We start from the raw sequence: 26,751 nt of genomic DNA, 5'->3' as shown, positions 1-26,751 counted from the left end.
GACACTCCACATTTTATCTACCCTTTCCTTCCAAATACCTGTACTAAAATTATAGAACTACGGTAAAAATATGAAAAGAAATATTCTTGGTTACCTGTATTGTAATCATAACTTATGTAAAATGTATATTTGTCAGCATAAATGATAACTGTCTAACTTAATTTTGAGAAAAGTAAGCTAGGATTGGTTTTCACAAAGATATTTTGAATTTTTTTTAAATAAAAGATGATCTTGGGTAAGAAATGGATTCTTTGAGAGTAAATGCAAAATAAAAAGAGAAATCGTAAAAAAAATGTTGTTGTCAATTTACTGGGGGCTATATTTCACATCATCCTTTGTTTTGTTAATAAAGAATGTCAATCAAGATATCTAAATGACTGCCCCAACTGTAGTATTTCCCTATCTACTTGGGGTGCTAATTAGGGGGACAATGGTTTTAACGGAGTTTTCAGTTTATTTTTCACTCAACACCATATATCACTCAACACCATATAATGGTACAAGAATTGCATAAAGAAGACCAAACATATTTACATATATACAATAAAGTTCTAAAAGTCAAGAAAGTAAGTGGGGTGTACAAACAGTATGATTAGTATGAAACACAATTTTCTTAATGTAATATAGTTAATTGAAGACATGATTTCATAGAACTTTGTTAGGAGAAGAACAGTGATATGTATTCTAAAAACGGACTTCGTAATTTACTTAATGCCTTGCATTCTAGTATAACATGAAATTAACATGAATATATAAAACAAATATTAAAATTGAACTTTTTCTCTTTGCAGTGATGGTGCATTAGAGAGACAAGACATTGATATTGAAGAAAAAAGATTATCCTCATTGAAAGAGAATGCACATGAGGACAATGGGTAAGACTTGAAGGATGATGACAAGAAATGTAATTTGACCTGGATAAAATAATAAAGGGAATGGTTATATGTTTCCTGAAAGTCATTCTTAATTGTGAATTTATAATTGACCAAAAAAGAGTTTTATGCATTTAGATCTCTTTTATCAATTGGGTTTTGGGTATTAAGGTTCCTCACTACATCTGCTGTTTTGAGAATCTCTTTCAAGGTGTAGTGAGCAACCTTAACTTTTATCATTTCATTTTTCTTCTGAATTGTAACTTTCTTCATGTCTTTTCAAAGATATAAGGAGTGAATATTGTTATACATGATGATGAGAGATGGTTATTTTCATCAAATTTTATTCCTCTTGCAGAAATGCTTAGCAAACAACAAGTCTCCGTAGAAACCGTATATTTGACAATTTCAGCCATTTAACTGCGATCTGCCTTATCCTGTGCAAACAGCTACAGATGTCTCCATCAATGTGGACTTAACCCCCAAGATATACAGCACAAAAATTAACCTTCAATACTTCTCCGTTGTTTGACTTGGTTCCAGAATGAAAAAAATGGAGCTTGATAACAACATATTGCTTTATTTACCAATCATGCAATTCCCTGAATTTTGCTTTTCATTCTGGGAAGGCATGTTTAAATTTCCCTTTTATCTCACAATTAATACATAGCAATCAAAGTTTGCCTGCTTTACAGTGCATTTTCATTATTCATTGTCTGTTTACTTGTTTACCTTTTTGGGGGTTTAGAATATTGAAGTAATATGATAGTTTTTATATATGACTAGTGCAAATCCATCCATGATGTTATTTCAGAAGATGTTGCAGTAATTGTTGAATGCAAAAAATATTTGTTTCAAATCCCATTTTATTTTATAAAGAAAATGGCTCATTTGGGTGGTTTAAATATTAATAATTCTTACAAACAACAGTATGAATCCAGATATTCTTTGCATTATATGTTCAATTTATGAATTTGGACATTCTGATAAGAATTGAACAAAAACAAAAACAATCACCTGGTATATATGGGACTGTAGATAGAAGGCAAAAACATCAAACTGATTCAGATAAACATTGGAAACAAAGATAAGAATTTCATTCAGTTAGTGGATTTGGACCAATATGTTGTACATGACAACATCAAAGATTTTTGTTTGTTTCTTAAATGATAAAAATTACACCTTTCAAATGCAGAATTAGATTTTTATCCAAAGGATAATAGGGAAATGCATATACAGATCACATACCGGTAATTAAATGACATTTCACTATCACTCTTTTATACATGTTGAAGTCTATTTCTTTTAATTAAATCAACAAAGTGTTTGTGGATTTCTCTCTCTCTCTCTCTCTCTCTCTCTCTCTCTCTCTCTCTCTCTCTCTCTGCAGTTTAAGCTTAATGATATGGACAGTCTATGTATCTTTACTAATTATGTTTATGTCTTAGATCCCCATATTACCCCCACATTAATATATATCATGTAAAACTCTCAGAACATGGACCGCTAGTTGAATGACAAACTTATGATTTAATCAATAGTTGATAATTAGGACCTGGCATGAACTGTTGGAATCTTTGATACTAATCTCTTGGCCTGCTTTTACTGTCTGATTTTTATATGTTGACCGAAAGGACACAGATTCTCTGTTTATAATGCTGGAAATCCTCACCACCCACTGTGCCTGCGTACATGTTATTAGGTTACTGACTACAATGTCTTAATTGCTTTGAGGCAGGTTGCTTCAGATTGCTTTTCTATAGTAGCTGTCCCAAGTTATTGCTTCCATCAATTTTTGATGATTTTTTTTTTATAAAAATGCACATACCTGTTAAAGAAATACAATTGAAATCGATGAAATGGAATATATCCAAGATATCTTCATTGAACAATTATCAATTTTCACTCATAAAATTTCACAGGAACGAAAACAATTTTCTTACGGAGATTTATAATGGGAAATGTTTACATCTTTTCTCCATTTGGAAGTACTCGGGATACCTCGCGCAATTTTTTAACGTTATCATCAGCTTATTAATGGCTGATGCAATGCAAAATCTCCGTAGACTTTCAATTTTGGGATGTGTATTGAAACCTGAAGCGGCAGAGGGGGCGTTTCAAAACAGATAATCTGGACATTTTTCATATTAGTGGATGAATGTAGTTTGAGCACAAAGGTATTACTTTATTATACTGAGTGTCTTAATTTCAAAGAAAACTTCACTGCTTTTATATTGGAATGACGTGAATTCTATGGTGAACCATACGCGAATAATTTACGCACATGTATCAATTCGTTGTGTTACCCGTTGCCAAGTGTGTTGCTAACGCTGAAGGTAATAGAACGGATTATCAACTGCGTCTTCACCAATCAGATTTCAGTATTTAACATGAAAGTATAATAATTTCAGATAAACCCTAAAAATAATATTGTAAACCAACTTTTCTTTGTTACAACTTTATTTTGTTATTTACCAAGTAAACTTGTTGGCAGTGACTAAAATATTTTTGACTGAATGTTAATATCTTAATTATGTATCTGGATTCAATACCCAAAATGATCCAAAAGGCCTTAAAGGACTGGTTCAAGGTTATAATGTCTGCAATGTTCTTTTGAACTTACAAAATTTTCTTGGATGCGAATTGGTTTAACAAAATTTGTACCATCCCTATTTGTCTAGTATTGGTAGTTAAAGGTGTTGGTCTGTTGGGTGAGACCTAAAAACTGAGGCCCTGTCTCACAGCTGGTGCCTGCAGGATTGAGATCCTTTATTCTTGGATGATCCAAAACACTTTTCATTCTTGTACCATTAACAAACAGGACCACAAAGTCCTTCAAAATACTGCATTATTTTAACCTTTGCACTGCATAGATCCATCTCAAACATTTTAAAAAAGATATTGTCAAAAAAAGTTATTTTTACATAGACCTTACACCAATATTCTTTACATGTAAAGTAAAAATTTGGAAGGCAAACTCGAAATGCAGTATAACATGTGTACGTGGAATTTTGCCATTAAAATTTTTTTGTCAAACTGAAAGTGAAAAACAAACTGGAAACTCACAGTGTATTAGATTGTATTATAAAATTAGATGTTGTGACGGTGTTGAATATTTAGAGATAAGGTTTTCATTCCCCATCTGTCATACACAGTCCACTGTAAGATAACCCATTGTTTTTATAGAGTCAAAGTGATCAGTATTTGAAGCCTATATAATCAAATTAACCATCAACAACTAGTAGAGGATGTTTTATCTTTAGATATGTAGGTCCTAAAAATGTCATACCACTCAATATTTTACCATCTGTAATTACAGATTCCCTCCATGTAATGCAATAAACATGAATATTTAAAACCACCGTTCAGCATCCGTCTGCTTCATCATTTGTTAAATACACAAACTCGGATCCAGTTTTCAAAGAAAAATCCATTTAATCTTAAAGAAGAGTTAATCGTCTGGTAAATACAGACAAGGATCAGTTTGTTATTGATAGGTAACTTTTTCTCTCCTGAATTGCAGTGCAAGGGACACAGACAATTGAGTTAAGAAATTGCAAACGAATGTCAAGCTCAGAAAGAATAAAGTTACACAAGATGTCGCTTGCATGAAAATGGTGCTTAAACATTCTTTTGATCTGAGAAATAAGTGAAACAATTTGATTTTTTTCACTGACACTTTTAATATCATTTGAATATATTCCCTGCATATAAAAAATTAGAGTGCAAAGGGTACACATATTTGAATCACTATAGTAACCGATCTGTCCATCTTTGTCAGTTTGTCCCACTTTTATGTACAGTCCATTATTATAAAAAGAAGTTTAGCAGAGACTCATACTTGGCAAAAGCTTGCGTTTGACTAAAGATGTGTCATGACTCTGGTCTGAGGTCAATTAACCAAGTCCAAGGTCATGTATTAGGAACCCTTGCAACTCTAGTCAGAAGCTCTTCCACTGAACTGCAGTCCATATGGCCCCAACTACTACTGTTACATTCACATAATATTTACTAGTACAATGTATATGAAATAGGCCCATTCAGGGGTGTTTATAGTCCTTTCTTTACAATTTTAATCTCTATGTTGGAATACATGTACATATTTGTTGTTCCTTTTCTTAATGTAATAACTTATTTAAAAAAAAATCAGTTTCCAAAGAATATTCATATTTAATTAAGCGATCAGTAAGTGATCATTAAATGATTTTAACTGTCTGTATTAAAAAGGGATGTTCATGGAAATACTAGCAAGGAAAGGGCTATAAAATTTAATATTGAGTATTTTCTTTGTATGTGAAAGATAAAAAGGCAGCTGGTTTAAATTCCTATCATTAGAAACTATTGTATGTACTGGGATGGTCACGGATAAAGAATATTTTTAACAACAATTTCCGATGCTGAATTTTTTAAAGCTGATTATGTATATTGGTATTTTATCGTAACATATGCAAATTAATAACCAAAAAAAAATCCTTGTCCTATGCATATTTCTCTGTCTTTTGCTCAGTTTGGCTTAAATTTTACCCACAGAGTGCCTGTGTATTAAGGGTTGCAGTGACCTTGAGCCAATTTTTAAAAAAATTTAGTCGAAGATAATAGAAAACAAAACCTCTCTGTGTAAAATTCATACCAGAACTACCTTACATCTTTTATAATATGCCAAAAGTATGAGCCTTTGATTTTGGTCATCATCTCAGTGATGTCTAGTTTTACCTGTATATCACACAGAAGATCTTTTCTTAATGAAGGATTAAATGCTTCTTGACTGGTAATGTACTAACAAGTAAGTACTTTCTACCCTAATGGTAACTGTAGACGCTGGCTCTGGTAGTCGCAAGTTTGAGGTGTGGTGTCTGCTCCTACATTATAAGTACCTGTTAATAAACTGTTATATGGTAAACATGTCCTTCCTTTAATATCAAACAAGACATAAAGTAGATCACAGCTAAGCCATTTTAATTAAAGCTACATCCCAGCATTCATGTTTCAGCGCCTGGTATTTCTTTGATTTAAGATGTATCTGAGAAACTTTTAACATAAAAAACCAGTGTGATCCGACTGTTTTGAATAATTATTGCATTATAGATAGCTTTAATTGAATTTGAAGAAACTGAAAGACCTACAGTAGGAGATTGACAGCCTTTTCAATTTATATTGCTATGCTGCTGGTAAAATGATAATGACTTTTTATAGCCCACAACCAAAGAATGAAATTTGAGGACCTGTCATTGGTAATAACGCATATTGATTTTTCTGGACCTTATGATCTCATACCCAGAATGAAGCAGAGCGGCCGAGTTTCTCCCAAGACTTAATGAAGCCCTGCTTTGCTCTGACGATTTGAATGGCTAATTGGTGGCCTTAAAAAAAAACTCAGCAAGTTTAAGAAATATTTTAGAATAGTTTCACAACATGCAATGTCGTAATTGGTGACCAAGATTCGTGCTGTGGTAGTTCATTTCTTGTTTAGAGCGCGTCATTGCCCTTGCATGCCATGACAGAAAATTCCGGAAATCATAATCTGTTGATTGCTGCCAACTATACCCTTTTGTAAACAAAATAGCCCATTGCCATGGTAATGGCGAATATTGTGTTATCAGAACGAAATTTTTTGTATTGTACTTTGGATAATTTTTGTCATTTTGATCGCCAAGATTATGAAACAATATGGCACGTATCAAGAAAGGGATGAAGTTGAGAGAGGCTGCCATAGTCAGCTCAGTGATTGTGACTAGGGATGCCCAGATGTTGTGGAAGGCAAATGTAGCTTAAAGGAAGCAGACTTGATTTTATATGATCAGTCATTCGAGTTAATTTGTCATTAGGCTGGGGGTTAAAATCTAAAGACAAATAATAACATTTCTCATTTCCTTACAAGACCTTAAGATGTATGTATTATAATAGTGCACAGGTTTAAAATATTTGGGGTGATGGATTGCCTTGTTTTTCTGTATAGTACTCAGTGTAAAGATCTTTTTCCCCATGACTGTTGTTTTTAGTAGATTTATTTGCAATTTCTTAAAATATATATATGATCTTAGAATACTGTGATAAAGTAAAGCTTGTTTTTCGATTTTGTAAAGTTTTAGCTCGAGACCTTAAATACATATGTTTGATATTTACATGGATAGAATTCCAAATTAAAAATTGATTATTTACTCTCAAAAAGCATTTGTTAAAGTCAACATTTCAAATGCCTGCACTTTTTGCAAATACACAATTTATGAGAAAAGTGCACCTATGCATTCATATAGATGAATGTGACACAGAGATGACAATTTCTTTTTTGTGCTGGCCCATCTGTGACTTCAGAGGCGTACAGTCTATAGGTAAACATGACACCGCCGGTACAATGGACCAACAACAGTCCAACAGTACCTAGCCACAGCACAAAACACTAGGGGGGTAGGGGATGTTAGTGGAGGAGTAGTGTTGCGGTGACAGCTTCCCTGGAGAAATCAATGACCTCAAGATGTGGGAAGGTTGATGAAGAGGGACGTGACAATAAGGAACAATTCCGCTGCTGTCTCACCGCGGCCCGCTTATGTTACGGTTGAGTCATCCTCATTGGGTACAGAGTATCAGGGTCATTCCTACCTCTCACCTGTAGTTCTTGGTTCTCCCTGATTAGCTTAATTGTCGCTGAATATGATTGATAAGACTGAACCTGAACAAATGGTGAAAATCCCACACATTGAATAAAAACTGTTTTGTCCATATTGTGAATTAAAAAAAAAAAGCTTTTGATCCAAGGAAAAAGTCCTGCATTTGTGATGAAATTTGTTTAAGCCTGAAGAATATTTTAGAATAAGGGATATAAAGGAACTGATTTTTTTTTTAAAATGTTTTGTTCTTAGAGTTCAGTTTAAAAAATAGATTTTCAGAGCAAGATTTTATGATACCTGTTTGCATTACAAAATATTTCCTTTCTCAATCAAAAAATAAAACAGACATAAAAAATAATTATATAAAAAAAATAATCAGGAATTAAGGTGTTTTATGAAATCCTCCAAATTTGGTCACACTGCTCCATCGACTTTTACACTTTTAACAAGAGTGCAGTAATCAATAACCCAGTGCAGTTAAGAAAGCAAAAAACTTATTGGCCAGCCTGACCCCTATATAGTCTTTCATTTTCCCCTTAAAGTACTTGCATGTGTGGGCCTAGTTAGATATTGCAAACTAGATAAAACTTTTCTTATTGCTATGATGCTTCAAAGATCATCAGAGTGAAATCTCTAAGTAACAGGTGAACATTTTCTTAAGTAAAGCTGATTTTTTAAAATTTTTTATCAGAGTTTTTTGTAAAAATAAAAAAAAAGGACTGACACTTTTTCTCATTATAGAGTGAGAAATAGATGCTAGATCATGTTGTGGGCAAAGCAGATAGCATAAATGGTGACTGTAATTTATCTTGATGTGTTTTATTTGATTCCGATAAAATTTTATAGTGCATCTAATTTTGTGAGCATTTGTGCTTTTTATTAGTTTTAAAAACCATAATCACTTGATTCCAATTATTTTTCTAAAAGCCATTTATGTCTGATTACTTAAATAATGTAAGATGTTTTCAGAATGACGAAATAAATGCCTTGTATTGGACAAATTTTTCTAATTTAATGTTGATTAAGCTGTATTTATTAGATTGTGTAGTTTTATATCAATAACATGTCCGACTTCCATAAATACCTTTTCTTAATGACAGATTATTTTTTTTTTATTTGCATCTTTTATTCTTTATATTGTATATTTTACATTCTGAGCCGTTACTTTAATACTTGAGTAATTGAATTAAACAATACTAAATACTTTTGTAGTGCTTCATACCGAACATTAAGGTAGACTAATTCAACAGGTATAAAACTGTGTCAGCAAATGACACACATTTTTTACTAGAATGATTAAACTTGGTGGATCCTTTTTTAATTTGAGAAAAATTGCCGAGAATGAAAGTAATTTTGCAGAATATTTGTAATATGGATTAATAAGCGTCCAGTGTGATGATTCATTTTGTATAGGAATTGCAAGTTACCCGTAATTATGTTGTATCAACTGGCATTTTATATAATTTCACCACCTCTCCTTTCTTCTTGATTTTTATTGTTTGTAGTAAAACTTACAACTATATACAGTAGTTATAGCTATGAGTGACAAGTCTGTTTGGTTTGGGATATAGATTAATGAATACTCAGCTCTGTTGCAAGCAGCACACTCTAACTAAGCTAGGAGGGATAGGGAAAGTTATAGAGCAATGATAAAGCAAGATATTGAAAAAGGGTTCAATGTTAGAAGCTGCAGTAGTGGTACATATAGATTAACCAAGGGGTGACCCCCATAGTAATGACAAATTTTACAATAAATCTATTGGAGTTGTATAAGCCCCAGCAGAAACTATAGCATGCCATCAATATTTTTGTAGAGAAATTATTGACTTGTTTTTCCCTGACAAATGGAAGAAAGGATCCATACTGTAGCTTAGTAGTTGAAGTCAATGATATTGATAAAATATTCTAGCCAGTTTTTTCCATGAATTGTCACATATTCCGTCCTTCATTGTGCATGTCTGTCCAGATGGATGCAGGATGTAGCTGGAGGGAATTCTGTGAGATGTGGAGTGTTTATGTGCTCATGTTTTTCGTGTTCTTCCAGGAAAGTGACAAAGTCTGCCACAGATATTACCAGTAAGGATGGACAGAATCGGATTTTAGCCTGTAAATTTTCTCCATCATGGAGGTACTTCGCTGCCTGTGACGATGCCAAGAGGCTGTATCTGTTCCAGTGTGGAGAGCGATGGGAACTGGTTAGCAACAGGTACGTAGAATTTTCTGAAGTCAGGTGACAGGGTAAGAATTGTTGGCTGGCTGTCAACACATCGTCAGCGGACAGCAGCTGAGGCAGGAAGCCTCACAGAGAGCCTCGGAAAGCCTCGTATCCCAGAGATTGGGCTAATAAAGCACAGTCAACACACCGACACCAGTTTATTGTTGTGTGTGCTGGGTCTTATGGGGGTACTTTCCTTGTTTGGTGTCAAAATAGGGGAAGTGTGCCTCAGCCTCTATGTGTTTACTCAGCCACAAACAAGTTTCTCTCTCGCAGAAATTAAATACTTATGAGTAGTGGGAAAGTGCTGACGGTAAAAGCTTTTAATGTACTAAATATTTAGCCATTTCCTACTCCCCACAAAGACACAATTTGCACCCTCCAGCAATAAATAGGACGGGCTTTGTATGTGTGGTGAAGGCTGTGTAAACACTGGGTGCTGTTACGTGGAATTTTCATCAGCAGCCATTCTCACCATTGTGTCCTACCTAGTCATGCCACTGGTCTCTTCATCCATTTCACGCTTGACTGGCTAGCTTCAATGGGGAAAATGAGGCTTTAAATTATGAAGTAAAACAGAATGTGAAAGCAGCAGCATTGAGTGTACACTGACTACCCAGCAAATTTATAAACACTTCATCAATATTTTATTTCCCAGTCCTGACATATGAGTAATGTTTTAGGTTGGTTAATGGAGGACATTACAGGAGATCAAAATATGTCTCGTACATCACTGCTGGAGTGTCCCTGACGAAACCAGTCAATCAGAAAATAACAGGTTCTCCCTATAGAGAAATATGTATTCTTAATAATGAGGGGGGATTGGTGCATTTATATGGGGATATACTGTTTGTGTACAATTTACATATATAACAACAAATTATTGTATGTTTTAAAAATCCTCATTTGTATGTCTTGACGTGAAACAGCTACAGTTTGCCATAATTCTTTTGAAAAATTTATGGATACAGTTTTCACTGTCAACAGAAAAAAATATATTTTTAGTTGTAGATATAATAACATGTATGTGCTCATTATGTACAGGTAGATTATTTTCCTCCAAATTTTATGATAAATCACAGGTACTAATTTTAAAATCTGGATCACCCATAATATCCTAGTTATATACCTGTAAAAATATATTCTAAAACTAAATACGATGTACCTAAATTATCACATAGACGATCGTGCTGTAATGAAAATGTCTAAATGTAACAAAATGTGTCTTCATGCTCAAACTAAATGTGCTAGATTATAGACAGTTGGACTTAGACAATGTTCAAAGAAGATGGTGTGGAAATTTGTTCTTCAGATAATATGAATATCCTTTGTGGTCTTAGAGCCTTGTCTTTATTATTTGCTGCCTTTCCGTCCATTTTTTACTGCTGTATTATGCATCTTAGTTATCATTGTTAGAAAATCTACCCGTTACTTTGTCGCTTTGACCAAGCCTTTTCTGAAAGGTGAGATAAAGGTGGTGTCACTCCGCAATGTACTGTTAGCTCCGTGAGACAGAAACAACTCGCTAACAAAACTAATAAATGTGTTATTTCCAGGACAACCAGATTTCTCCTCAATAATAGATTTGTAATTTGCTTTATTTTGAGCCAGAAGAACAACTGTCATGCATGTGAATATCAGTCGGTAAATGGTTAGTCTTTCAGCTGTAAACACTTCGATTAGAAAACACCAAATTTTAGAATTAAAAAAAAAAACCCACTAAAAATAAGACTTGAAATTGTTTTATTTTGGATTAATACTTTTATTTTTTTCTATCCAGATTTTGATATTCAAAAGCATTTCAGTAATTTTCAAGAGTTTTGATAAAAAAAATTGTTCTAAGCATGGTTACATGTATTTATGATGATCATAGTTTGTTACTCAGAGAAATTGCTGTGAAATATTTGCAGCTAAAGCTGCTGTAATGATGTATATTAATCTAGCAATTAAAAACATTTTCAGAAAAGCATGTTCTTAATATAAAGCTCCTTGTCCCTAACTTACAATCAAGTTCTTTGAAATTCAGTTTACCTGGATATCAATAGCTTTGTCCTTGGCCAGAAAGAACGAGTGGGAATATACATCATTAACATTTAGATACATTTATAGTGATGAAACACATAGGTTGTGAACAGACAAATTACCAGTACAGGGACGGAAGGAGACTGTTAGAATAAAAATCTGTTCTCTTGCTCACCAGACCTTGGTCTTGAAGACGGTAAAACTTGAAGATGACAATAAAACACTAGAAATTCTTAGCATGACAGTTACAGAAAACAACCCCAAACTCTCTTTGTCTGAAAAAGTCTGGCAGGGAGAAAAATGTGAGAAACAACTTCAAGACATTTTATTTACAACACCACTGCATGCAAGGCAGCCTAATTGGAATATATGAGGTTGGAATAGTTCATTTCAGTAAATAAATACGCCCTGTCCAGCTTCTCCAAGCCGTGATGTATGAAGGCAACCTTTTATGTGTAATTTTCAGGAGGTATCTCCATAGTTAAACTGGTGTGTTCTAATTAAGACAGTGATAGACACCCTTCACTACGGTTCATCCATCATGTACTGACAAAAGCAAATAAACTTCTTTAGAAGGCAATGTCAGTGTTCCCACAATTCCCCTTCTGTGAGAGTCGGCAGGAGTCAAAATGGCCACTGTCTGGAGAAGCGAGACAAGATGAATCTTTCAGGAGAGACAGGGTCAGATTTGCTGATGAAGATGTACGAGTTTTCATCAGTTTGGTCCTGTCAATGCAAACAGATGGTGGTCAGTGTAGATTTCAGACCCAAATCAAAACAAATGTTGTCATGTTGTGTTTTTCAATATGTCTGCTGAGTTTTGGTGCTTCTGAATCGATGGAGGTGGATGGACTTAGTTGAGAATTTTAACCTTTTGACACTGGCACTCAATCTGGTCTTTGTGTGCTACCAGTTTTTAACATTTGAAAACTTTAATGCTGACATTCATACATTATTGCTTTGGTTTGCTTCCTGATACACACAATATGATAATTTCATATATTGGTAAAAACTACAAGAATTAGTTTAGTATAAACATCTATTCTTTCTGAATGTCTATAGTGTCACCTGTAGCATATGGAATTGTAATGTTTCAATCTCCAGACATATATATCTGAGTGATAAATGTAAATTTGTCTGTACATTAAAGGTCAGGGTCAAATGTTTTCAACAAGGTCAAAGGTCAGAGATTCATGCATTTCATCTCAAAAAGGTTGTAAACAATAGATTGCGATTATTACAAAAAAGTGATAGAAATTTTTGGAATTTGCATCAATATGACCCTCTTTACTCAAAATGATGCTCTCTGGCCTATTAAAAATTATATCACATAATAAAAGGTGTACATACCAAGTGTATCCATTATAATCTCAGTCTATGAACAGATTCTTAAAGAGAAAATTGAAATGCTAACTAAAGTAAAAAATTAGGCAAAAATGATTTTGAACATTACCATAATCTTTAGTGTTTGAGCATCTGAATTTATTCCAAATATATGGCATCAATAGTGTTTTTGTAGGAAGGAAAATGAATCTCAAAAACAACCACCAAAATTCCAGTAAATAGAAGATCAGTTGAATGGAATTTAGAAAGAATTCAGCTAATCTTGGGGGCAGAGGTCTAAGAGTAAAGAATGTAGTCTCTCTGTATATGCTTAAAAGTACTGTTTTTATCCATTCGTACAGATGTAAAAAAGGAAATGTAGGCTTAGTTGCTTTTAATAAGCCATTTTTACAGACTTGCACACAGAGAAATATAATTCCTCAATTGGAATCTCTGCCTGATTATCTGTAATAGTCTTGGAGGGTTGGAGACGGCCACACAGAGATCGTTTGATCAGGTGACGACTCAGAGGGGATTCAGAGTACAGGTGATATTAAAGTACTGAATGACAGACTCACTCTGGACGTTAATCGTCAGCAAACGTGATTGATATTTTAGCTGGTACCATATCACACACAAAATTAGACCTCATTAATGTTAGCAGCCATTCCCCGTTTTCTTTGACACTTCTTCATATGACAGCATTGTAATTTTTTTCTAAATAATACATTTTGTTTGTGAGAGACTAGCCTGCTAGCTTTAGATTTACATTTATTGTTATTTATCATCCATAAAAACATAGTAAATTACCATCCTCTTAATATTGTGTTCAGTTTATTTACAGGTAGTGTGAAATTTCAGCACTTTGTCAAGGGTGTTGGGGGAAGGGGTGGGGGTTACACTATCTCCATTAAAGAAAGCTCTTGCATTCAACAATGTAAATAGAGGTCCATAATAATATCTCCCACAACATGGAGCAGCTATTTATGTGTACCCATCTTATCTAAACATCTGTACATGAACTAAGAATGGCTTCTCTCCATAATTGGATCGCTTCGTATCCCTGGCAACCAGAGGTCATTTGAATGAAAATGACTTAGGGGATTGGTGGTGGTTCTTGGACCATGCAGTCCACTTCTGCCTCAGCTGATTAGTGGAGTTAATTATACTCTGTGTAATCGGCAGGCCCAGGAGATATAACATTCAGTACCCACATACAGTATAGTTCCCTCTCCGTCGTCATCAGATATAACTCCTGTACATTATCATAACATGTCAGTTCTGGATCAGCCCCTGTAATTTTTCTGCAGATGAGCATCTTCTCATGCATGGCAAAATTGATAATCAAATCAAACCATTTAGTTTAAATTGTGTTACAGCTAAGGATGTAGATGGAAATGTTAAAAGAGTCTTTTTCCCTGTTTGGAGGTCAAATTAGATAAATTTATAGAAATTTTACTGTTTTGCTTTATATTCAAAATTTCTATGATATAGAACAGTGTGCTTCAGCAATATTGTCGTAGTGTAGCATAACTTTGCTATATGGAGCTTTCATGGAGTAGAATGTTATTTACATGTAGATTTTATGTATGCTACTGGTAATTCTGAACCACGCCATGGTATTTTCTTCAGTAACAGATTTGTGACACAACTTTATGTTAGGAAATGGAAACTTGGCACTAAAAGTGAGTTTCCTGTTTTTCATGAGGTCTAAGTACCTTGGAATATATATATTCCACAAAGACCATTGTGTGATCTAGAATTTCTAGGCCTGGATGCTTGGTAAAAGGATGGAGTCTATATTTACTCACTGGGATCCAGCACAATAACTGACGTCACCCCCAGCACTTGGAGAAGGCCAAATACGGGCTTGTTTAATACTCCGGCAAATAACATATTGTCTCCATGAAAAACCGGCTGCTGAGACGGGGACAATGGGTTTAAATGTTTGATGAATAGCCGCAGTGTAAATTGGTATTTGTTTAAGATTTGTCTATAGGCTGAATGCTTTTGACCAACTCTCTTATGTTTAAGTGTGCCCCAAAACAAAACAAAAAGTCTTCAAAATCCATATATTGATGAGGATTCTGAGTGACAGCTTGAAACCAAATATTTGTTTTTATATACTGAAAAGTGTTTGTTGAATGGGTCATCAGAATTGAAATCCAAAAAAAGGGAAAAAAGGAGAGCAAAAAAAATGAGAGAAAAAACCTTTTAGTGCCAACAAAATCAAACCAGAAAAAATTGTTATATTTGTTTATCTAAAAAAATTCAAAACAATGTATTGTTCTCCGAGTACTCTAAATACAATGAGCTAATGATGAACACAAGATTAGAGTAGCATATTCTTTTGGTGTTATCAGAATTCATGCAAAACACATAAACATTGTGTGCTAGTACATACATGTATTGATTATTTGAATCTATAAGAAATTTATTATGAGTTCATACATGATTATAAATTTTTGAAAAGAGTCTAGCTTTAAAGGATAACCTAAAAAAAAGTATTATCGGTTAATATGTTAAAACTTCAATATTTTTGGTCCAGTGTTAATAACTTATTGTCTGTTCATCTTCATTAAATGATTCCTGGCCATTTTTGTAACTTCTCAGTCCAGCTCTGTGCAATGGTCCTATATAGGAGAACTACAACCTCTCTATCTCCGTGATCTGGACTGTACGAGGGGCGAGGACTTTATCTGCTCCAGTCGTTCCTGATTTACACCAGCCATAAAAGACTCTTTTTCAACGCTTTCTGAACTCCCGGGAGAGGCTGATAATTACTGATGGCACTGTTTTTTTTCATGTTTTTGCCCCGTTTTATCTTCTCTTTACATGTGTATCAGCAGCCAGTGGTAGCTTCGTTTCCGTGGTGATTCTGACTCTGCAGAATGCTTCACACAGCACCGACTTGTTTGGCTGTGATTGGAAGATAAGGCCCTTCTTTGTGGGACTTTAAAAACATTGTGAAAGAGGATGCAATTTTTTTTTCTAAAATGATGAATAATTTAGATCTGCTATGTAGTGCATACAGTTTGTTTGAAATTCATATTTTGTACCATGCTCTATGATGTTCTTCGGTATAAACTGATGTCATTGGCTGTCAATAGTAGACCATTAATATTATTAATTGCTTTGAAGCTTTCTGTTTTGTCCAGTCCTTGCCACATGATAAATATCTCTTAATTGTTTTTATGTTGGAATTTTAAAAATGAAGAAGTCTTTTAATTTGAATGCATACAAAGTACTTTCATAAACATGCATACACTCAAAATGTTTCTACCCATATATGAACACAGACTACAAAGTTTTCTTGATCCCAATTAATTTATTGTAACAGCTTATTACTCAAATCATTTCTGAAGAAAAAAATTCAGGCTAAAATGAATTATTAACCACTACATATATGTACCTACAAATACAATTGAAAGTAATGACATTAAAAGCAATTAATAATTCTTTTATTAATAATATTCTCCTATTGCTTGGTATTGTTTGTAAAACAACATACAAATGTATATGAAAATAAATATGAGGTAAATACAGATACCTGGGTAATTAAAAAGAGTTTCTTACCTTTTATGATTGTGTGTCATGTTTTTTTTTTTCCTTCAAATTGTTGAGGAGTAATATTTTGGTCCCCTTGGGAACATTATTAAAACCAGAAGCATCACAGACCCTGGGGAGTCTTAAATGCACTCTGGTCAATCAATCAATCATACTTTATTTCCTCTGTTAAGAGATTTTAGAATACACATATTTTTAAAAAATCTTATATATTTAAGTGCACAAAATTGTAAGTCCAGTCGTTTGACTCTTGCTGCCTCTATTATCAGATTTTATTAATTTTTGTCACATTTCTTAATATGGAAATTTAATAAATATGCCAGTAATTCTGATTGCAGGAAATAAATGATTTTGATGACATTCTCGCTAGTTTGCAAACATCAATGTTATTCTATAAAACATGGATTTCTTCTCCAGCCTTGATAAAAAAATATCCCTTGACAGATTTTCTTTTTCAATTAAATCAGGTTTTTGTGTGTATAGATCAAAGCAGAGATTTTTCTTGTTTCTTGGAGATTTTATTGTGAATCAAGGAACTGCCTCCAAACTCTTAGGATTAAGCCTCTGTTAAAACCAATAAGGATCGAGATGTGGGTGCACATCAAACTGTTAACCAGCGAAGATCAGTGATGTCCGCAATCTTACTTTGTCATCGAAGGGTCCTGTACAAACGTACAGGGATTGCTCATTTGAATGACTGCAAGCATTTGTTGATGGTTTCACAGGTGTAATGAAATCAGCCTCCCCAGAGGTGTGTTTGTGTAAGCTAATGGAAGCCTCAATACAATCAGCAGTAAATGGGGGGACCTATAAAAGGAGAGAGTAAATACGTGGGTAATGAGAAAGTTATACAATAGTGTAGGAATATAATGGGTCATTTGTTATTATGTAACCTCATGTCCCCGGACAATGTAAGTATCTGATTACTGGAAGAAAAGGGCAGATGGTAGCTGCTGCAAGACTTTTATGGAAATGTTTGATGAAGTAGCTGCTTGGTATATTTCCTGTTACAGAAAGCCAAGTGGTCCCCGCTAATAGTGATATCAAATTGTGAGTGGACGCGTTTGGAGAAAGGGGTGGGGCAGGGCATGTGAAAAGGAGTTTAAAAAATATTCAAAATAGGTTAATTTGTAGTGTTTAAGAGAAAAAATATGAATTTTTATTTTCCTAATGGAGTTGTATTAATTAATTGCTTGAATGCATTTTTCATTAAATTTCTGTAGAAAAATTAAAGAGCTTAATTAAACAGGACACCTTCATATTATAACATACACATACTTTATTTTGAAATGACCCAATAAAATTCAGCTTCATATATAATCTTATTAAAATATTTTCTTTCACAATCTTCATCTCCAACGGTGAGGGAAGCAAACAACAGCAGCTACTGATCTGCAAGTTTTCTGCTTGAAACCTGCTGAGAAATTTTACCTTTTTGAACATTTTATCAGTGTATTTATTTTTTTTTTTTTTTCGGTCATCATTGTACAGTTTGAGAAATTAAACTTTGAATTGATCTGCATTTTATAAGAATATCTCAAGGTGTTTCATACCACCTTAACTTGTATGTACAACAGGTAATAGATATAGATGATTATATCATGAGAGAAAAAGAACTGATTTTGGCTGTATTAGCTTTACGTCCTATTTGAAGCAGTACTGTGGTGATCAATACATTTCTGTTAAGTACAAGAAGGACAACTTCTGGCTAACACGTAATGTTGAGGATTACTGGGGATCACCAAACAGAGTTGTGGGAGGCAATTTTTATTTAGTCCTTGGCGAAGAAGAACCAGAATTCCAAATGACATTTTAATGACAATTCTTACTCATTGGGCAAGGCAATAAAAGATGTATATTGTTATTAACACAATGCTGACATTTTGTTTTCGTCCTTCTTTTATAAAATGAGAGAGACAGTTTGAAGCAAGAGTGTATAAATTGTGAATAACAATGAAATTTATACATCTCCTAGCATCGGTTTTACTATACTGGTAACAATGGCCATCATGTGAAGGGTTAAGCATTCTAAATCCAATAAGTTGGTGGGTTTTTTTACTCTCTAAATGCAGATGGCTGCTGCACATTTAGGTCGTTAATCAGAAATATTTTAGTTAAAGATGTAACATTTATGATGTCGTTATTTATGATTTCAAGCATATTCCAGCTCCAGGTATTTCAAGTTGAAAAGTAACCTCCCAAACTATCTCATTAGTGTTAATTACATATTTCTGTGCTAATTTGAGCTGTCAGAGCAAAGAGAAGTCTATGACAGGAAGATTTAAGGCCTCCATTTACAGCCTGATTATTTACCAATTTACTCCAACCACCCAGGAATTGACGACTAATTTGGTCTCGCCTTTTATTCTACAAAGTTGGGGACATTTTACAGGAAGGGAATAGGATGATTTTATGTCATAAATTTGTCACAATGAAAATTTCTCCCCTTTTTAGCCATGTAAGAAGTTACAGTAATCATTTCCAAGATGAAAGAGAGGTTCTGGGACTTTGTAGCCTAACTTAATACAGTAAACCGAAAAAATTAACGAAAATGGTCGGTTCTAGTTCATTTGCTGCTTATGAGGCAAAGACTGCTTAATGGCCCTGCTAAATTACCCCTATTTTAATGCTGTGAGATTTCCATGGAGTTTGGTACACACTTTTTAAAATTCTGTTAATTATGCTTTTCCATTGAAAGTGTACATTACGTAGACATACCTGCCAAATTATTCTCACGTAAATTGTAGCCATCTCTTTAATTTCCGTTCCAGCTCTCATGCACGTTAGAAGTAAGATTATTTCAGCTATGAAAATTTTTCAAATGTTCAATTAATGTCAAGTGTTTTTTCTCTTGTTACTGTGCACGTTTCAAAAGCGGCCTTGCATTTGATACTGGTGCCATTTTCAGTGAGTCTGCAAAACATTATAATAGTTGTTTGATTGCTTCAATTTGTGGCATTTTGATTAAGTTGTCTAACAAATGACGAATTAAGGTCCTTCTCTCTATTTTGTTTTGTGAAAAGCAAACAGACACGCTTGACTGGATTGGGTTTCCGTCCCCAGGATACATTAGAAGATGTGGAAATGAAAACGCAAAGACTAAATTGCCATACTTGCACTCATTAACCGAGCTTTGAAGATGTGAATAGAGAATTTTTTCCCCCTCGAAAGAAATAGATATGTTCACATTATTTAAAATTATTTATTTATCCTGTAATCATGTACGCTTTGATGTAAACTTTATCAATAGTTAAAAATTCTATTTTTCAAAATTTACAAAAAATTCTGGATGCTTCACTGTCCACATTGAAAGACACAGGTGTCCTCTTTATAATGCAATCATTGTGACTATGTTATCCACAAATAGATCTTTATCCACTGATTATAATTTAGACATGTCTCTACAGATAATCATTGATTTTCTTTACCTGTCACCTCCCAGCATTGCAACGTACAGCATATACTAGTATATTTTTACGCAACATATGATGCAAGTATTATGTTGATAAAAAAAATACATGAAGGGCCATAGAGTACCTCTACAACCTTTGCTGTTATACTATAATCATGGGGAAATTAACATAATACGTAAATTAAGACAAAATGCATCTTATTATTTTGATATTTAAACATTCAAAACTTAATTAAGCAAACTGCATGTAATCCATAGCAAACTGGAAAAACCATGGTATAAAAAGATCTGTGTATACGTCATTCACTATCCTAGAGGCTTAAAAAACAACAACATGTTGATGACAACAATATTAATTAAACTAGTGTTGTAGCCAATACCTTTCCTTGCATGAATCTTAAGTCTCTTTAATTATGCATAAAACAAATGTCAACAAATTGCTGCCATTAAAAATCATTGTAGTTTGTGTTTACAATAGAAAAACCAATAAGCAGATTTGGTTAGTAGTTGCAATTTTAAAACCAATATTCTGTCACACAATCTTTGTTTACATTATAATGATGCATGTATTGGAAAATATGTATAGATAGGTACAAGTACATGTAGTACCCTATTTTGATGTTGAACATCATAGAGTTTATTGGAGTATGTGTGATTACTGTAAAAGCACATATTTTAGTTGAGTGAAAAGTCGTTTTTAAACTAATACAATTTCATCGGCATTTGATTTCGTCATATTGTAATCCCTAAAATGTATCGCAAATCAGCTCAGTATTTATTAATGCTTGGGTTCAAAATTTGTCTTGGATTTAATTTTGTTGATGTATACTGCCAACAAAAATAACAAAATTAAATCCTCAACAAATATTTCTGCTTCTACAGTATTTGAAACAAGAATAAGAACATTCAAATTGTTTTAATGATAATTTATTAATGCACCTGAATCCATTTAAATAATTTCGGTGACAGGCAGTCATCAAATTGATGAAAAATTTCAATTTAACTATGATTTCCTAAACACCTGCATTATGTATAGAACCAAATGAATCAAAAACAAAAAGAGAAATTGTTGTTTGCATGGCATAGTAGCTAATTAAGTCATCTTTTAATTTTTTACTTATTCTATGATCTCAGGCTCAAAATTTCATACGATTGTTTTTAAATTATGAGACTATATCAGAAAGATAGATAAATGCTCCAATTACAGTTTAAAAGTTTTGTTTATTTAGATAACCTTGAATTTGATTTTTGACCATGGTTGATACAATTAAGATCGCAACTGTAAATTGTCAAGGACTTGGCACTCCATCTAAGAGACTGGATGTTTTGAACTTTTATAAATCTAAGGGCTACTCAATTATATGTCTTCAGGACACACATTTCACTCCAGAACTAGAAACTTGTGTTGAAACTCAATGGGGATATAAATGTGTTTTTAATTCTTTCTGCTCTAGTTCAAGGGGGGTTGGTGTTCTTTTCAATAACAATTTTGAACTTCAATTACATAAAGAAAAAAAAGATGATGAAGGCAACTTGTTAGCATTGGATTTGAGTATCGATAATAATAGAATCACTTTAGTCAATATCTATGGGCCTAACTCAGATTGTCCAGATTTTTATGATAAAGTACGAGAATGTTTTTTGGAACTTGATAATGATTTTTTTATTTTATGTGGTGATTTTAACATAGCCCTCAATCAAACTCTTGACACTCATAATTACTCTCATGTAAATAATCCCAAAGCCAGAGAAAAGCTACTAGAGATTATGAGTGACTTGGGTTTGATTGACTATTATAGAATTCTTAATCCCGACAAAAAAATCTTTACATGGAGAAGAAAAACCCCATTTAAACAAGGGCGTCTTGATTACATCCTTATTTCAGAAAATCTTTCAAATATTACCGAAACTGTTTCAATCAAATCAGGCTATAGATCAGATCACTCTGTTGTTGTTTATGAACTTAAATTTAATTCTTTTGTGCGAGGAAAAGGCTTATGGAAATTTAATAATAATTTACTTCATGATAAAATATATGTTGAAAAAGTTAAAAAACTTATTGTGTCTGTTAAAGATCAATATAATAACTCTATTGATGAGTCTGCCTTTTTAGACATCCTTCTCATGGAAATCAGAGGAATAACTATTTCCTATTCATCATACAGAAAGAGAGAAAATGATAAAATTGAAAAACAATTAATTTCTGATATTAATGAATTAGAAAATAGCACTGATTTTGACTTTTCATTGTTAGAAGAAAAACAAGCAACTCTAGAAACTTTAAGAAAAGAAAAATTGCGAGGACATTTCATACGTTCTCGGGCGAAGTGGATTTGACGAGGGTGAAAAACCTACAAAATATTTTTGTCATTTAGAATCCCGGAATTTTCTCAATAAAATTATTAAAAAAGTGTTTGTTTCAGAAGAAAAGATTTTATATAAACAATCAGAAATTATGGAAGAGGTTAAGTCCTTCTATGAGAAGTTGTTTAAAAATTCAGACTCAGAGCTTGTAGATATAGATATACAGTCTGTTGTCCAGCCTTTAGACATACCAAAATTAGACAATATAACAGCTGACTTTCTAGATAGAGATATTAGTGAGAGAGAAATTTTAAATGTTTTAAAGGGTATGAAAAATAACAAGTCTCCAGGGAGTGATGGTTTTTCAGCTGAATTTTATAAATTTTTCTGGAATGATCTAAAAATATACATTACAAGCGCTATTAATCATATCTTTGTGCATGGTCAGTTGCCAGTGTCCCAGAGACTAGGAATCATATCATGTCTGCCAAAAGGGGATAAACCCAGGCAATTTTTAAAAAACTGGAGACCTATTACTTTACTTAATGTTTTATACAAGCTAATATCTGGATGCATCAGTTATAGAATAAAATCCACCTTAGACCTACTTATTTCAAATACACAAACAGGTTTCATACAGGGCAGATATATTGGAGAAAACACTAGATTTATATATGATCTAATGTCTTACACAGAAATTAATAATTTGCCTGGTTTACTTATGCTTATTGATTTTGAAAAGGCTTTTGACTCGGTATCATGGTCTTTTCTTTATAAGGTGCTGCACTTTTTTGGATTTGGAAACAATATTATAAAATGGGTAAAAATTTTAAATACAAATTTTAAAGCTTCAATCCTTCAAAGCGGCTTTCTATCGCAGCAGTTTGAAATACAGAGAGGTTGTCGTCAGGGTGATCCCGTAGCCCCATATCTTTTTATTCTCTGTGCAGAAATCTTAGCTATACTTATAAAACAAAATAAGGATATAAGAGGTATTTTTGTCTATGATAGGGAACACAAAATTTCCCAATATGCTGATGATACGTCACTTATCCTTGATGGTTCAGCTTCATCCTTGTTTAATGCTCTTGAAACTTTAGAATTATTCTCAAAAATTTCTGGTCTGCAATAGCTCAAAAACTAAAATTGTATGGTTTGGATCAAAAAAATTCTCTTCTGAAGTTTTCCATCATTCTAGATGGAAACTAGATTGGGGGGCCACTGAATTTGTACTATTAGGTATTCATTTTTCAGTGGACTTAGAAAAAATTCCAGATTTAAATTATGACATTCAAATTCCCAAAATTATTGCTTTGATTCAACAATGGGAAAGAAGAATTCTAACTCCCATTGGAAGAATTACAGTACTTAAGAGTCTTATTGTACCTAAATTAAACCATTTACTCATTTCCCTACCGAATCCTAAGAAAGATACAATTACATTTTTGAATAATGAGTTTTTTAGATTTGTTTGGAAATCCAAGTGTGACAAAGTCAAACGTTCAATTGTGACCCAAAACTTTTGCATTGGAGGTTTGAAAATGTTAAATTTTAAAAATTTTATAATTTCGCTTAAATGTTCTTGGATCAAAAGAGTGGTGCAAGGGGGACAATCATGGATGAGCATTTTTAAAGCTATCTTTGGTGACATAGGGGTTGGTTTTTTAGAGTTTGGTGATAATTTTATTAAAAAAACTTATAGAACAATGCAATAATATATTTTGGAGAGATGTCTTTGATGCTTGGCTTAATGTTATGAACGTACACTCTAACCAAATTTGTGATTCTAACAATAATATAATATTTTCTCCAATATGGCATAACTCAAACATCAAAGTAGAGAAGAAGTCTATGTTTTATAAAGAATGGTACAAAAAAGGTGTAAAAATTGTTAAAGACTTTTTACATGATGATGGGTCATTTTTATCAAAATCTGAAATTGAAAAAAGATTTCATTTGAACAAAGTATGTTTTATGCAATATAACAGCATAATTAGTGCTGTTCGAAAGTTTGTTAAAGACTCAAATTTTTCAAAGGAGAACTATGTCAATTTTGTTGGTCCTTTTCTACCCTTTTACTGTGTTGAATTACTTTTGTACAAGAAATGCACTAAACCTATTTATAATTTAATCAATACAAATGTCCAATGTATTATTCCAAACTCAATCATTCGATGGAATTCAAAAATTGTCATGAGAGGCTACTCCGAACTAATTTTACAGGATATTTTCAAAGTATGTTTCAAAGTTACAACAGATACTACTGTACAGTGGCTACAATATAGAACTCTACATAGAATTCTTCCTGTAAAATCGTATCTAAAAAAGATAAAAATAGTTGATAATGATATATGTTCTTTTTGTAATAATGAAGTTGAAACTATTGAACATGTATTCACATCCTGTTCCTTTGCTTTAGATTTATGGAGTAGTTTAAGTATGCATATATATCATGCTGTTTCAAAAAGAGTTGGCTTTAATGAGTATAACATATTATTTGGAGAGACTCCTCCTTCTAATACTAACTTAGTCATCAACTTTTTGATCCTGTATACTAAACAATATATTTTTCAATGTCTGTACAACAAAAAAGTTCCAATATTTGCAGGTCTACTATGTCACTTAAACTTTAGATATGAAATAGAAAAATGTGTTGCTATAAGAAACTCTTCTTATGATAAACATAATGATAGATGGTTTGAATGGAAAAATCTTTTTCTTAATATTTAACTTCAAGAGCTTTATTCATTTCAGTTTATGCAAAATTGTATCAACTTGAATAGTTTTCAAAAATTATGAGATCATGACTTGTATGTATGTGTGTATGAATGTGTTATATGTACAGTGTATTATAAAATGAAAAACTGCAAATAAAAAAAAAAAAAAGATAACCTTGAATAAACATGAAAGATATTCAATTACATATATCATGGAAAGAATGATGCATGATGATTTAACTTAAAGGTTCTTGCATGTGAACCCCGAAACATCTTGTATATGAATATGTTGGTTTTACGGTATCCAGACAAACTAAATGTACATGAACTAGAAGTTGACATCTAAATTACTCATTGTAATGGAAGTTAACTCATAACTTCTCTCAAATTATCATTTTATTTCTTATACATCTATAATAAACTAGATAGAGTCAGTATAAATCAGTACTTTTTACTTGGACAGGGCTATTTCCAGGAGGTGCACGGTTTTGACGTTTACCAAAGATGAACAGGATGTCTTAGTGGCAGACAAGTGGGGGGATGTTTTCAGATTCTCTGTGACTGACCCCCAGAAAGAGGGACTACTTTTACTGGGGCACCTTTCCATGTTGCTGGATATTGTAAGTATTGAACTATGTCTTTGTAAAAAATTTGCCCAGAAAAAGTGGTGTTTAAAGAGGGATAATTTAAAGTTGCAAGAAATTTAAATCCACCCAAAAGACAATGATGGCAAAAAGGGCGAAAATAAAACGGGGCAAATATTTCCCTGTATACAGTATTCAATATGAAATAGTTCTTGTACACATTCATATTTGGGTCTAAAGAGTGGAATACTGATCAGTAGGATAATGTTGAGTGTAAATAGTGTGAAATTATTTAAAGTGGCATGGTCACGATTTTGGTTAAATTTTATTTTTAATATGAATTTATTGTTTACAATGCTTTAGAAATGCATTTCTAATGATCTATGAAAATTTGAGTATCGGTCGAAGAGTTATATGGTAAGCAAGCTATAGAGCTCACAATTCTTTCTCATGTAAACAAGGCGCATGACCTGTTTTGTTTACATTGGTTACATAATGCAGTAAAATTTCTTTTTCAAGCTGATTTCTCTCTTTTAATTTGTTTTAAGCATAAATACACAGTTTCTAACATTTGTCACATTCATTTAAGATCTAAAACTGGCATTTTTACTTCCAATATTCAAAATGTAAACAAAAGCTTTGTTTGTGTACATGACAGAGTATTGTCAGCTTTGTATCTCGCTTATAACACGACGAATGAAACTCAAATTTTGGTTGACTATAAGAAAAGCCTTGATTACTGAAGCGTTGTAAGCATTAAAAATGGAAATATAAATTTTGACCAAAATTGGGGCTAAATATTTGTTGATTGTAATTTTATATTTAGAATTCATGGGGATGTAAATTCATCGATAATTTGTTGGTTTAGAGTACCTACAAAATATACAAAAATGAACTACTACAAATTTTGATGATTCTGCAGTAAATGGATCATCAAAAATATAAACAAGTGAACTGTTACATGTATATTAAAAATCTCCTCAATAATCCTTTGTTATTAATTGTACATTAAAAAACATCTTATTTCGAAACATTCAGTGTGATGTTCAGATAAGCGTTGTAGCCCAATGGACTCTTAGTAAATGTATTACATTTATATATTTAATCCATAATATTGAAATAGTCTGTAC

The 26,751-nt window shown here is 32.8% G+C and overlaps 1 protein-coding gene across 1 annotated transcript in view; it reads left to right on the top strand.

The window, feature by feature from the left end:
• LOC128182632 (tRNA (guanine-N(7)-)-methyltransferase non-catalytic subunit wdr4-like) overlaps window positions 1-26,751 on the top strand; it is a 39,071-nt gene that overhangs the window by 1,205 nt on the left and 11,115 nt on the right. The window contains exons 2-4 of the mRNA XM_052851338.1: window positions 792-875; window positions 9,522-9,683; window positions 25,501-25,657. Of these exons, the coding sequence (XP_052707298.1) occupies window positions 792-875; window positions 9,522-9,683; window positions 25,501-25,657 (403 nt within the window). The remainder of the gene's footprint in view (window positions 1-791; window positions 876-9,521; window positions 9,684-25,500; window positions 25,658-26,751) is intronic.

The sequence above is a fragment of the Crassostrea angulata genome, chromosome 1 (assembly GCF_025612915.1).
Source record: "Crassostrea angulata isolate pt1a10 chromosome 1, ASM2561291v2, whole genome shotgun sequence".
Taxonomy (NCBI): Eukaryota; Metazoa; Mollusca; class Bivalvia; order Ostreida; family Ostreidae; genus Magallana; species Magallana angulata.
Note: the sequence above shows the minus strand (reverse complement) of the source record. Positions and strands in the feature narration are given on the sequence as shown.